The sequence below is a fragment of the Pholis gunnellus genome (genome assembly GCF_910591455.1).
Source record: "Pholis gunnellus genome assembly, chromosome: 15".
NCBI classification, from domain to species: Eukaryota; Metazoa; Chordata; class Actinopteri; order Perciformes; family Pholidae; genus Pholis; species Pholis gunnellus.
This window is the reverse complement of record NC_136542.1, coordinates 9,506,885-9,521,325: the sequence shown is the minus strand read 5'-3', so window position 1 is coordinate 9,521,325 and position 14,441 is coordinate 9,506,885. Positions and strand designations below refer to the sequence as shown.

Genomic DNA, 14,441 nt, shown 5'->3' with positions numbered 1-14,441 from the left:
GATAAAGCATAGCGACGCATCGCACTGTGTACTCATAAAAAACCTAGTCGTCATCCTTTGTTTTGCTCTGAGGGGAAGATGGTCTGCAGGAATGGTAGCAATCAGGTAGCTGGGCTGCTGCTCTCTTTATGGTGCAACAAAGGTAGCTTTGCACTCTCGCTGTCTCACTCTGTGCTTCTCTGTGGTGCTTTTTTTTTAATGATGTTATGTGTATACAGAAAATGCCTTAATGGTGCGAATGCTGCTTTGATGATCACTAGATGTATTTTTTTTGTTTTTTGTATTTCGTTGCTGGAAATCCTTTCTTGCACATCCACAAGCGCATGCATGCATTTACACACTCTGGGCTGTTCAGTCTGAGGAATCACAATGTCATTGGTTTGTATCATATGTGTTCTTTTTTTTTCTCTCCTGTATTGTCTGTATAGAAAACCTGTTTTCATTTGCTAAGGGAGAAAGCATGCTGGTGTGGGATTAGCATGCAATGTACTTTGACGTGTGAAAGGACCGCATAGCCGCCTTTGAGCCCAAAGGGAGGAGAGATCACAGGTGAGGCGAGAGGAACAAGAAAGTCAAACAGGGATGGACCGACAAAATACAACGTCAGGATGTACTTTTAGGATTGAGAAAGTGACGGCGTTCCGCAAATAGACGTTCATGTTGAAAATTGCTGTAGAACGTGAACGCAAAGGAGGGAAGGTGCTGCTAAAAGCGCGGTAAGTGACAGAGGAGAACAGGATGTGATGAGGAACTGAGAACCTTTTGGGAAGTTTGGGCTTGAGCTCTTTGTGTTCACAGTGGACCTTGATTTAATTTCAATACAATTAAGGCACGCGGTGAATGCCAAGAGAGAAGCCACAGTCTTCGCTCACCTGAGAAACCAGCACACGGCCGCTACAGGACAGGAGAGTGGCTCTGGTAACGACACGGATGGATGTCCGCTACGATTCTACGAGATTACCAAGCAGCGTCATTAACGGTCACAGAGAAGCAGGGGGCAAAGAGGTTGCAGAGCCGTGACCTATAAGGCATGTGAATAGATCAGTTAATGCAAAGCCAGAGAAATCTGAAGAGACAAAACAAAAAGCATAAAGAGAAATACACCAGAATCACTCGGGCACCAATCAAAGTAATAAAATGGTTTCCATAATGACAGAACAGCCTACCAGTGTCGGTCCTGCGGCCAAATGGACAGAGGGATCACACCAGGGGGATTTGCCATGTGGCGACAGAGGGCCACTTCAAAGGTCTCTTTACGCATGAGAGTACACTTGCCCTGTTTGAGGGGACGATGGAAAAACAGGGTGAGAATGCTGTAATAGCATGATGGGCTATTGTAGGGGAATTATTTGTGTCATAAAAGGCAGTAACCTCCTCTATCATTCTCATGCTTGCTACTTTATTTTACAATACTTCCATGACCGTCCATAATCTGAAAATACGGCTTTTGCACTTTATTTTAAATTATGAAATATATTGTGTTTCTTGTTTTTCTGTTTGTCGGTTTCAATATTGTGCCTTTGTTTGTGTTTTTATTCTGCAAAAAGTCTCAATAAAGAAGTCATTTCATGGGCTAAATCTCTATTTGTGCTGTTTAGTGTCTCTTTTCAAAGTAAAAAGGCCCAAAGCACTTCACGTGATTTAAATAATGAGCTTCATTTCTACTCCTATAATCACAGCGCTGCATCAAATGCTTCAAGCTGTAAATCGCTGTAGGCGATAGAGATGTGAGTTGACCTACATTTCAGATGTTGGAGGCGGAATATGCAAAAAAAAAGAAGAAATCGTGGATTTTTAGTCAGATTTCATTTGATGTATTTAACTTAGCGTTGTAACTTTAATTCTGCATTTTGGGTTTAAGGTGATAGGCTATTCAAAAATAGCATCATAGTAAGTACAACATTTAGAAAGCAAAAAAAAACCAAAGAGAGATTTTAAGATAAACGCAAAAGGCATCTATAGCTGCATCACTATAAGGCCCGTATATGCTTCTTCATGTTGTGTTATACCAGCAGATGACATTTCTTTATTGCCTGTCATCTCACACAATGAGAGTGCGCAGAGGGCAAGCGTGCCACATATGTTGAGACAGAGGTCATCAACTCTTTTCAGGCCCCTTCGCCTGTCTACACATTATGCATTTTCAAAACTCTCAATAGAATTGGCACATTAGGAGAAATGAGGGGGTAACACTCAATATGTCAACAGTGCAGGACCACCCCCCCCCCCCCCCCCCCCCCCTTACGTGCTAAAATCACTCATCATGCCATATTCTGATTCCTCAATAGCCTCGTTTTTTGTTGCAAAAATAATGCTGATAAATTGGTGACAGCTGTGGAATTATATGCCTACAATTTGGCGAGGCTATTTATGTCCTAAATTCATAAAAGTACAACAAAAAACATTGTGATATACAGCGAACTTGTAATAGCTGTTTGTAGTAAAATGTAAAATACAAGTAAAATATGCTGAAGGGACATATTTTTTTATTATTCTAAATAAAGCAGTCATAAGCTATTGTCATATACTTCTGCGTTATTTTCATCTTCCCTCTGTTTTTCTTTTAGAGGCAGTCTCTCCGAAACAAAACGGTCGAAAAAGAGAGAATAAATCTAATTTGGTCATGTAAATAGAGGTCGGGTTGGCGACATGGTGAAGCGTCACTAATGGAAGAAAGAGATGGATGCCTTATGATAATGAGGGTAAAATAAAGCAGAACCATGACCTTGCAGTGTGATATCAACCCACAGACACAACGCACCGAATGTGTAGCTCTCTGACTGAACAATACCTCCTATACAGGACAAAATACAATAGAGAAATATTTCATTTTGTTTCCTTATATAACTGCAGGAATGCAAGGTCGCAGAGTGTAATATTAGAAATGTTAAACAAGTTATATATCTCTGAAATTAGTCAAGGCGAAAATATGTCCAGTGCTTTATGTTGCTTTTATGTATATATAATTTATATTTATGTCAGAATTACAGCCTACTGACTGCACACGATAAAGAAACAAGTCCTCACTATCACACACAGACACACGCGCGTGCATACACAGAGGGAGGAATTTCTCCTGTCACCACTGCAGGGCAACTTATTTAGTTTCTCCATCTCCTCTTTAGCTTGATGTGCGCTCCGAGATGTGAGTGCTGACCTGCTCCCTCCTCTTCCTCGCCTTCAACCCCCCCCCCCCCCCCCCCCCCCCCCCCCCCACAACCACTTTCTCCCCATGGTCCCATTTCCCTTTCTTCTCCTCCATCGTCTCGGTGGCTGTATCTGCCTCTCTTTTATGGCCGTTCATTTGCATCCCAGGAGGGGCTAAAAGGCGTCCCCAGAGACGCGCAGATAAGGGTCACAGGAGATCCCCTCGAGGCAGCGTGTTTGCCACGCAGCCTCAACGTACACACGACACGTGCCGTCCACCCCCCTCTCGACACCCACACAACGCAACGCAACACACACACTCCTTCTCTTCCCGAGACCTGCACGCCTTCAGCCTCAAAAAGCTGAGTGATGCTGACCCGCTATAGCATCACCAGCTGAAGTTGAGCGGCTATAGACCCGAATACCTTTTTTAATTTTTGTAAAAGTCTCTCCTTGTTGCATACGGTCATGTTATTATATGAAGGTCATCGTTGTGCAGGCTCTGGTTAACTGTCTAGGCCTACAACAACATCAGTGTCGTATGGTGGGCTGCACCAGGCAGAGAAGAACAAATAGGCTACATGTTCGGAGTGCGATGCTCTGTGTAACCTTTAAACAATTTCGTGCGAATGTAAGTCATTCTTTTATGATAATAGAGATTCACAGATGCGTTAGGATAGAGCTTAATCCCCAAACCTTTGACATGTCGATTAAAAACATGGGATGGATTAGTATTCATTTATAAATCTACAGCCTAGGCTATAAATTGTAAACGTTGCAAACCCATCACCTAGTTTATTTTTTGTCAACTAAAATACAAATAACTATTTGGGTTAATGATTCCGCTGGTTTACAAGTTTATTTATGGCATATGATTGCATGGCTCAGATAAATCCGAATTTTAGTAAATGTAATGTGTGTGTATTAATAGCACTTAAAGGCCAAACAGACCCAAGAAACCTCAAGAACGTAAAACAAAATCATTTAACGTGTCTATACTAAAACACTGACTGTTAAGAAGCAGCGTTTATGGTATTTATAAACTAAACAATAAAACATATAGCCGTACTACTCGCCGAATGTACAGAAGGCCTCGATGTCGACCCCCGGCTGAGGAGCGCGTCCTCCGGTCCGGATGGGACACGATCGGCAGTAACTGATGCTGCGTCTCCCTCTCGTGGCCGCTACGGTTAGTACAACGTAACGCACTGACGACAGAAAATGGCGGATTGCAGATCATTTCTCCAAGTCATTAGTCGGCCAACACACGCAGGTATACATGACTGGATACACATTTAAAACATTTTCTCTGGATATCACATGTTCACGTAGCGGGGATATTACCGTAATACATATTATAGTCCCTCTTGTAAAAATAAGTGAAATTTCAGAGGTGGTGTAGCTACTGCCACGAAACAAATGAAGTGCAGCACGGTAAAGAGAGATTTTACTCATTCGGGACAGCCAAACAGGTGTTACTTCAAGGCCTGCTTTAAGGAAAAGGACACATGACAAGTAGACGGGTACAACAGGCCACCCATGTGACTACAGAAACACCCACACACCACTTTGTGGAGCATCTTTATTATGCCACAAATAAAAGCCAGTAGTTCTGAAAGAGGACCTTGCGTTATTTTTGTGTGTTTTTTTTTTTTTTTTTTTAAACTCACCAACAATGACATTCTGAAAATGGTGGAAGCTGATTGTGATATCATAGTATGTAAAGTTGGCTGAGCAGTCAGAAATGGAAGTGTGGAGGACATGGTGGGTTAGGAAAATAGAGGGCCGAAATGCAAAGGGGGAAAAGTCAGGAGGGGGGTGGGGGCGGACGGGCCGAGTATGAAGGTTAGCAGAAAAACAAAAAAATACATTCATTCATATACCCATCAGGGAAAAGAACAGATGAAAAGAATGCACAGACACGCTTGCATGACAAAATTGCTTTACACAGTCAAACAAGGGGAATGCACACCAGTTCTGCTGAATATACCACATTTATTACTTTTGAACTGATTAATAGAAAGAGTGGGACAAAGCCACTCGCATCACTGTCTTTAGAAAACGGAGGCAGGAGAGAAAAACAAAACAAAAAAAGAAAGCAGGCCATAGCAACGATGAATAAACTTGTCCAAGAGAAAGAAAAAGAGGTTAAACAAAGTCCATTGAAGACTGAGGGCCCCACATTTTTTTTTTTTTTTAGACCATAAAATTATACACTGAGCAAGGCTCAACTTAACATTTCTTCTGCTTTCAAACTCTTGACTCCCCCTTCCCCCTGCTCTCCACACCCTACCTTCCCCACGCACTCCGTCCAACACATGCGAAAAACAAAATAGAGGGCCGTTCTGAATCTGCAGTCCTCTCAAACAAGACGGGGGCAAGCGTGTACAAAACAGGTTGCGAGCGCAGTCGACACCCGTCTACGATGAAAATCCACTGGAGGAGGGAAACTCCACCGGGGGTCCTGGTTGAAGATGTGAGCATCCTCAGAAGACAAGGGTGCGAGTGTGGGGGGAGGGGGTTACAAAGAAAATGAGACAAACGACCCATTCTTGACTTTGGGACACTATTATAAGCCAACACTACAATTTCTATTGGATGCGTGTTTGTTTTGAGAATTACAGACTTGCTCTTGGACCATAAAAACAGGAGATGATCCTTTCATTAAAAAAAAAAGAAGGAAAAAGCAGCATACAAAGGAAAAGCATATGTAGTGGAATGGGGTGGGGCAAAAAAAAAAAAAAAAGATTTCACCTAAGGATGCTATGCATTTAGTTGTAGTCCTATGAATAATCGTTTCCTTTTCTTTTTACTACAAGTTCGAAGTAAGTCTTTAAAGTCAAAAGAAATCAAGAAAGTCTTCATTTAGTTTTTTTGTCCTCGGTTAATTCTTCACCCCTATTAGAATTTCTTAGAGATCTGGATGTAATGATGTAATGGGGTGGACAGGGCTTTAGGGGGGGCCATTGCAGTCTTTTGACCAAAGCACCAACTGTTACTTGACTCGTCCTTGGCGCTCCTAGAACACAAAGAAAGAGAGAAAAGTTAAAATACAAAAGTTCCAAACTGAAGTTGAAACACGTCCTTTTTTCTGGTTCATTCTTTGAAGCCACATGCGCACATCCCCCTCCTCGCTTCCATCTTACTCATTATGAATGAATCTATGTAGAACAGTTCAGATATAGTTATATAGGATATGGATGCTTGATTTAACATTCATGAACTCCCAAAAACTTGATATGAACACGAGAAGATTTGGAGCAGCATCCACAAAGTGCTTCTTCTGCATGTAGTGACAGATGAACAAGATACCTGAAGCCTGTAATGACTCCTGTTGCTTGGGTTGCTGGGATATGGCTCGCTGCCTTGGACCTCCACCTGTCACAGAGAGGAGTGGAAACTGAGCTTAACTGGAACAGACAAGTCACTTTACATAAATTACATCTTTGTCACAAAATAAATAAAAAGATCTTGACGTCTGTAAATGCTCTGGAACTCTAGTTCAATACAATATCGATTACAACTACGCCTACAGACATCACACGGGCATTGATTGAGGTACAAATGCTAAATCTAAAAACATAACTCTTTACATCATACATTAACCAGTTATTAATCTAAAACAACCACGCATGGCTTAAAATAATGTGTGCTCTGAAGAGTTATTGCAAGTTTCATATATTGCCAAAGCTCATCTCGTGCGTCCACCACTATGCCTTCAACAACATGGTCACTTGAGGTTCTCAAGGCTGGATGTCGATAATAAAACACATTATTCACTGCTGGTCCTCGCTTATTAAGATGTCTTTACATTATACATACGCCTCAGTTTGGGACACATTTCTGGAATGAATACCTGAAAAGAACAAAGAGCTGTACAACTAAAATACTTAATGGCTGTATAACTCAGCTACATTATGTACAGATGTCGTTCTTGCTTATAACTGTGAAAGCAAGCAGCGAGTCAAGTGTTTCTAACAGAATCTGCAATGTGAACTCAAATATTATAAAAACGGATTCTAAATCTCATGTATGCTTTTTAGCATCAACCTTTAAGCAACACAGTGGTGCGGCCTAAACAGGCTGTACATCACGTTTTTCAAGCATACAAAGATACAGTGGAGGAAGTATAAAGATGCAACTAAACCCTCCTAACGTTCATATATCTACAGAATAAACAGGCGTTTCCACAGCAAATTGAAAATAGCTTAAATTCTGTTATTAGACTGTTGTATTAAGGAAGGTAAAACAGGTTGTCTTGGCAAACATCGCCCTTAATTTGCTCCTTTGTCAGGTAAACAGATGATAGAATGTGTAATACAGATGTGCATCACACCAAAGCCCGAGTATTAACCAGGAACCAGGAAATGCAAACAAGTATTATGTCATTAAATGAGCTGCAATACACATTTGGTTCTATTTTTTGTTCCTCATGTTGATATTAACAGTTCAACACAAAATGAGCCAAACAGGTTTCACTCAACACCAAACTGCGTGTTCAGACACAAGGCATGAATAGACATTTCATGAACCACCAGGAGGCTGCACAACCGAGTGCGTGTTGATGCCCGGAACAGATACCGAATCAACCAAATCACAAAACAAACACTCATTTCCATTTGCAGATATGTTGTCATGTAATCTACTGCATATTTGCATTTCATTAGCTTCAAGCTTCAGCAGGTAAAATGATTCCTGGTGTTCATTCTTCTGTTTGTTATTCCTTTTTGAAGCAGAGCGATTAACCAGGTAGAACACCACAGTGAAGAACTGAAGAGAAAGAAAACTCAAAATATCCTAATGTGTATAATACCGCTGACTTGTGACAAAGATCTTAATCCAGCTGTGAATCATCGAGTTGTTCCTGAATTCCTTTGTACTGCAAAAGGAAAGGTTGCACATGCACACGGAGCGATAGAAACAAATGCACACGCACATCCAAACCATATACTGCACCTAATCGGACATACGGTGAAGCAGAGCACTCTTTTTTTTCCATTCATCCGTTTTATCATTCAACAGTAACTTTGTTACCTTTTTCACACACTCTTCCTCCTCCTGACGCTTCTCGTAGTGAGAAAAGTCATCGAAGATGGACGTGGTGTGTTTATATCCAGCGATGATCTTAAGCACCTGCCTGGCCTTGTCCAGCGGTACCTCCTGTGTGTCCCGAGAGTTGGTCACCGGCTTGTTTTCGTTGTTCTCCAGTCGAATGTGCCGTAGCTGACTGTTGGGAACGTCCTTAACAAAGATCCAGCGCACATCAAAACGACCCTTCCACTTGTCCTGTGACCACACGCCAGCAGACGTGTTGTAGTCCACGGGTGAGCGCATCTCTGCTACGCCACAGAAGTGACCACTCCCGTTGACACTGAACAGAAGATAGAGCGGCCCTTTGCCACCCAACGAACGGTAAGCCGCATCAAGCCTCTTGTTGCCGTGCTCCGTGCTGCACCAGATGTTATACTTGATGGAGCGGTGGATGTCATCCTCGGAGTAGCTCTTGATGATAAACACCCTGCCCTGCTTGGGATTCCAGTCAAAGTCCTTGGGGTTATAACTGTTGACCATGCGCAACTTCTCTAAGACCGGGTGGGGCTCGGAGGGGACTCCAGGAACCACACCCACACCAGACGAAGTTGGAGGTGACTGGCCTGTACCACTCCCACTGCCGTCCCCAAATCCATTAGCCCGGTTCCGTGGAGGGACCCAACGAGTAGGTTGAGAAGGTTGCTGCTGTTGGTTAGGAGGAGGACCCTGGGAGAGAGGAGGCTGGGACATCTGAGCCATACCTGGTTGCCCACCAGGTGGAAGCTGATGCTGGCCCATCTGGGAAACCGGGGATATCATCTGTCCATTGCTGAGGGGCATTTGTGGGTTCCCTACAGCAGTAGCTCCGGGCTGTGGGGAAGCCTGATTGGGCGGCTGTCCGTTGCTGGGAATAGCGGGCACCTGCTGAGGGGTGGCAGCTTTAGGCATGTTGCCCTTGTTGTCCCAAGTGCCGATGTCCATGTTGTGTTTAATGGGCGGAGGAGGCAAATTGGCACCGGCCATGCCACCCTTGGTTTTCAGCTTGGGTTGAGGCTTGGCTGGCTTGCTGGCAATATCGGCCCAGGAGGCGGGCTTGGCAGGGGCAATCGAGACAGGAGGCATGCTTGGAGGTCCTACAGATGATACAGGGCCAAGGGGACCCCCACCAGGTAAGCCAGAGCCAACCACCTTAGGAGCCATGTCCCCATTACCACCAGGAGCGGCACCACCAATCTTAAGCCCCGCCATGCCCTGGTCAAGGCTGTTCATACCAGGTGCCTTGTTCAGGGGCTCGTTGGCAGCGGGTGCAAACGGGGACTGTCCATCGATCATGGCACCCCCAAGTGAGCTGGGAGCGTAGGCATAGCTGCTGCTGTAGCCAGAGCTCTGCGGTGTCCCCGACTGTCCCTGAGAGCTATTATTGCCCCATGCGGAGAAGTCGATGCCACTGGGAAAGAAGTTGAAACCGTGCTGGCCCAGGAACGGATTGCTCCCCAGGGGGCCTGGCTGGCCAAACATAGCGTCCGGGAGGTAGTGGGGCTCCCCATTGCTCAACTGTCCATAGGAGGCCAGGTAAGGCATAGGAGGGTCCCCACCTGTGGACCATGCTGCCTCGTTCAAGGAGTAGGAAAATCCTATGGAGGGGCTGTAGTAGCTGGGCATGTACGAGTCCGACATGGCCGTATAGGCATTGCTCTACATAGAAGAAAAATGTGTTTTAGTGACAAAAATAAAATTACATTTTTTGCACCAACACACTCAAACTTAACATTCATTTTTAACTTAACGTTGTCTTTTGATACGTTTATACCTCGTTCTTGTAGATCCCAAAAAGTCAGATCAAGATAAAAGATGATTGATGAATATATTGAATTATCATTTTATTACTGTTACAAACCGAGGCTTCACCACACAATAATAATATTGCTTTTTTAGTATCCCTCCACGGGCCCGATGTGTAAATACAGAGCGCTGAACTATGTATCAAGAAAAGAAGTCAGTGTCTTTAACAAGAGGGTGGCGCATTCTTCTCTACAGCCCACTTCCCAGACAGTGTCTGTTACTACACAGGGGAAATTAAATCAACCAAAATATATTCCAAAGCCATTGAAAAGTTGATAATCAACAAAAGCTCAGATTCCTGCTGCTCACCCTCTGAGTCTTTCCGTTTTGCTCGGTAATACAAAAAAGCATGGCTGTGCGCACACATAAAAAAAACAGGCCTTAAGGCTACTGATAAAAAGTGTGTGTGTGTTTATCTTCTGGTAGAGAAATGTGTTGAAGTTGTTACCAAAAAGTCACACCGATAAAACTCTTCTCTCTTAGCTTCCAAGGCTTCTGTTTAATAATCTTATTAACACATGTAACGAGTCAATATTAGGGATGTTCTGACCCAAACTAAGAGGCCAGTATTGGGATCAATCAAGGCATTTATACATTGACCCAGGAGAAGGCCATCATTACTGAGATTCTTGCAACTTATTTCATGGTTTAAGCTTCATTTTTACTTAGATACACTTAAATCAGCAGTCTTACAATAAAAAGCCAACCATGGAAGTTCAGGTTGAAGTCACAACCTGTTGATTTTATCTCTGAATTCGTTTTCAATCGCTTCATAACTCGAGGGTACACGTTTTTGATAATAAAAAAGGGGTTCAACTGAAAAAGCTGCACCTGTTAGCAAACACTGGTCAATAAAAGCTTACCTGTCTGGCCTGAGTATTCAGGTAAGGCTCAAACTCATCGTCATTCAAAGTATCCTTTTGGGTCACAGCTCCGTTTTGCACTGAAAAGAACAACAACACCGATGTAAACAGAGAGTAAACGAGTCGCCTTATCTGGTATTTTCCCATCAGAATCACCACCACTTGTTACATAATCAAACCACTCCTTGCCATTATTAACAAGTGACACAGGAAATGCCACCAAGGCATCACATGCTGTAGTAATAGGCTTCTGATTACACAGAATAATGTTGCACATCATATAAATCAGCTCCAAAGAAGAAGTGAATGCTCTTTGGCACCGATTAGGCTACATTTTAAGGCACAAATCACTTAAAACAATCAGAATATCTCTTTAAATTAGACAAATTAAAACTTAAACACCATACGAGATTTAACCTATTTGTGGACCAGTGTCCTCTGGTTTGTTTTCACAAGTTTCAAAGTTTTCTGTTGTAGTGGATGTCACGGTGATGGGCGACATGGGACTCTGAGCGAGCTTTTCAGCGCATGGAAAAGTAAAATTATAAACACAAACCGGTTAATAAATGGGACGCGCGAGGCCCATTTGGACACTGTAAATACCATGTCATTTTTGAGTTAACTTAGCAACTCAGCTAACAGTTAGCACGCTATATGTGTGGTTAGCTGCATGGAGTGCGCAGCGTCTCCATGTTAACGAGCGCCAAGAGTCCCTTTCAACATGACGGACTTGGCTAACATTAGCCAGCGCGATTGGATGGCACCTGTAGCATAACGCTGCGAAAACGGTGTGCAGACAGCGACGTAAAAGAGAGTCTGCGTGTTAAGAGTGTACTCTCGCACCTGTCAGTGCAATAAAACGCGTTGCAAGTGCAACCAGGAAAAGGATGCTGATGTGTATCATGTTGCCATTTAACGTTAGCTAGCCGAGGCATAGCTAATGCTAACTGTGGGAACGTTACAATCTCACTACGGGGATGTTAACGGCTAGTTTAGGGCCAAGCACAGTTAGGATAGACAACGTAGTTCTGCGTTACATTTAACCGGCAAATCTAACGCAACAAATATTTACAGTTGAAACAGACAGGCCCGTTTCTAGGTAGCTAGGCGGAAAGCTATCGCGTCCGCGCAACGTAAGATTGTCACCGCACGTAAAAAGATCCGCATTCACTCAGCACCCCGAGTCGATAATGTGGGACAATATTTGTTCTTACCTTTATTAGCTTGGCCTTTCGGTCTCTGGATTGGGTCCAGGTGATTCATGAAGGTTTGATTTATGAGAAGAGAGGAAGGGGAAAAATAGATGAAGAGATATATATTCAGCAGTCAGTTCCTTTTAGCAGGTGGTCAGGCCTACTGCACTACTGAGCCACAGCCGCTGCCTCGGAGCTAAGCTATCCTCGCTAGCCGTCGCGATGCTGAGAAATTTGGCCCTCGTAAATGTTCAGAAAATACCTCTCTTTACCTGTTCAAGAAGGCTGCTGGCTGACATGTCTTTCCCCCCCGGAGCCTGTATTGCTATATTTACTCCTAAATAAAAGCGGCAGGGTGCGGAATTTGTCTAACTAGTGAAGAGTTTCACCCAAGCGCCCCTATCTCTCTATAGAGCCTGGTTTCTACACAATGGCGGGCTGCAGTTTGCTTGACAGACTCCTCAACATGGCTGGGCGGCCCTCGTCAACCCACGATGATATTTATTTACAGCGGACACGCGCCCCCCAATGGCGCGGAGGAGCAAGGCCTTAACCCCACGACCTATCAACTACACTAATATGAGACAACAAAGTATTTAATATAAAATATAAAATAAATAAATGCGTAAATAAGGTAATTGATCAAATAGATCTAAATAAATAAACAACTTAGTGAAACTTAACTCATTGTTATGATACTATATTTCATAATATATGTTAATTTTATTGGAGAAATTATGTACAAACAGTTACACATCTCATTGCATCTTCAGATGTTATAGTATAGATGTCATGTACGTAATGACAATATTAGATACGTCATACAACTCGTACTTAAACTATTCATCCTGTAGGTCTAATAAGCATAATATTCAATAACCAATAGGTGCTTTACCATATAGCCAAAGGTTTCTGATAGTTTGTTGGATTTAGCATCTTAAATTGGCTGGTATTCCCTTTCAATTTTAAATTTCACTTAAATTGGGCTTGTTGATTACAGATTATGTTTGTTTGTTTTTTTCAAAGGAGAAAAGATTTCTACTAAATTTGATTCAGAAAAGCTGTTTAGAAAAGAGTTCAATGTTTGTTAACCTTTCTTCTTAATTGGGTACCGAGAGAGTGTATGTATGGTTTTGCCCCAAAATCTAGTCTGCTTCACAGCCTGAATGTATTGACTGGTGTTAAATTATTATTGTGGAAATATTACTGTTAACAGTTCCCAACAAGAAAAGGTAATTCATTGTTTTGTTACATCAGTGAGGGATCACAAAGAACAAACTCTTTTGGGAAAAAAAAAAATAGTTTTCTAACAATACATTTTTTTATAATTAAGATCTTAAGGTATGTAAAACAATATCGATTACCACAGTATGAATGTATTCCTAAAAAAACAAAACAGCATTTTTTGTCAGTGTTTTGTCTGTGTTAACCATTGCCTTTAATTTCAAACCTTTAGCACCTACTAGCGTTGTTTCACTGAAAATGCCTAATTTTCAGGAACTCTCTTGAAAAAGAGCTGTACTGGCAATATCATGCCCTGCCACAAGGTGGCCTGCAAGTCACTGTCTTAAATGTCTGATTAAAGTGAGGCACTAAGGTCAAAATAAGCTTCTGTGTGGTGTGCAATTATCAAACATGACCATTCAGGACTACTCACTCCATTTCTCTTCCTATGAATCACACTGAAATGTATTCGACTCACTCACGCATCCTTTCATGGGTGTTTCATTTTGGTTTACAGACCATTCATTTGTGAAGTGCTCTTGTTGGTGTCCATACAAGCTCAGGTGATTCTCACACTAATTAGAAGTGTCTACAGAGTGATATTGTCTCACTTTGTGAATCATCCTTTATAAATGCACAACATCTATACCTGCTCATTTAAAACCCTTACAAATATCAAAATAGAAAACATTAGACTCTCAGAGTCTCATTAATTTTTTATATTGAGACCTTTGTATGGCTCTGTAAGCAGGCAATAATGCTAGTATCTAGTATGAAACAGTCTTCTAATAGCTTCTTTTCAAACACTTGCCATTTTCATATATTTCAATGTGTTCTCCAACTTACACTGTCATGTCATGTATGTGTTTATGTACCTTTAGTATCAGTTTAAACCTCCCCTAACTTGCTCATACAGGGAAGTGGGGGCTGGTTATGTGATGCCCCCCTCTAGTGTACTTATCATTTTTCAGGGCCAAGGGTTGGTTAGAAGGCATGTGACTAAATTGCACCTCAGAACACACAACACAAGGCCAGGAATAACCCCACCTTGGAGTCTCTCTCTCTCTCACACACACACACACACACACACACATACACACACACACACACACACACACACACACACACACACACACACACA

The 14,441-nt window shown here is 42.5% G+C and overlaps 1 protein-coding gene across 1 annotated transcript; it reads right to left on the bottom strand.

Annotated features, from left to right (window-relative positions):
• Nucleotides 1–4,721: 4,721 nt before the first annotated feature.
• On the bottom strand, nt 4,722–12,511 carry ythdf2 (YTH N6-methyladenosine RNA binding protein F2). The gene is made up of 6 exons (XM_079174594.1): nt 12,349–12,511; nt 12,098–12,122; nt 10,884–10,963; nt 8,182–9,873; nt 6,460–6,525; nt 4,722–6,166 (listed from the first exon to the last, which is right to left on the bottom strand). Exons 1-6 carry the CDS (start codon nt 12,373–12,375, stop codon nt 6,143–6,145), a joined length of 1,914 nt encoding a protein of 637 aa, XP_079030720.1. The 5' UTR covers nt 12,376–12,511; the 3' UTR covers nt 4,722–6,142.
• Between the last annotated feature and the right edge of the window lie 1,930 nt (nt 12,512–14,441).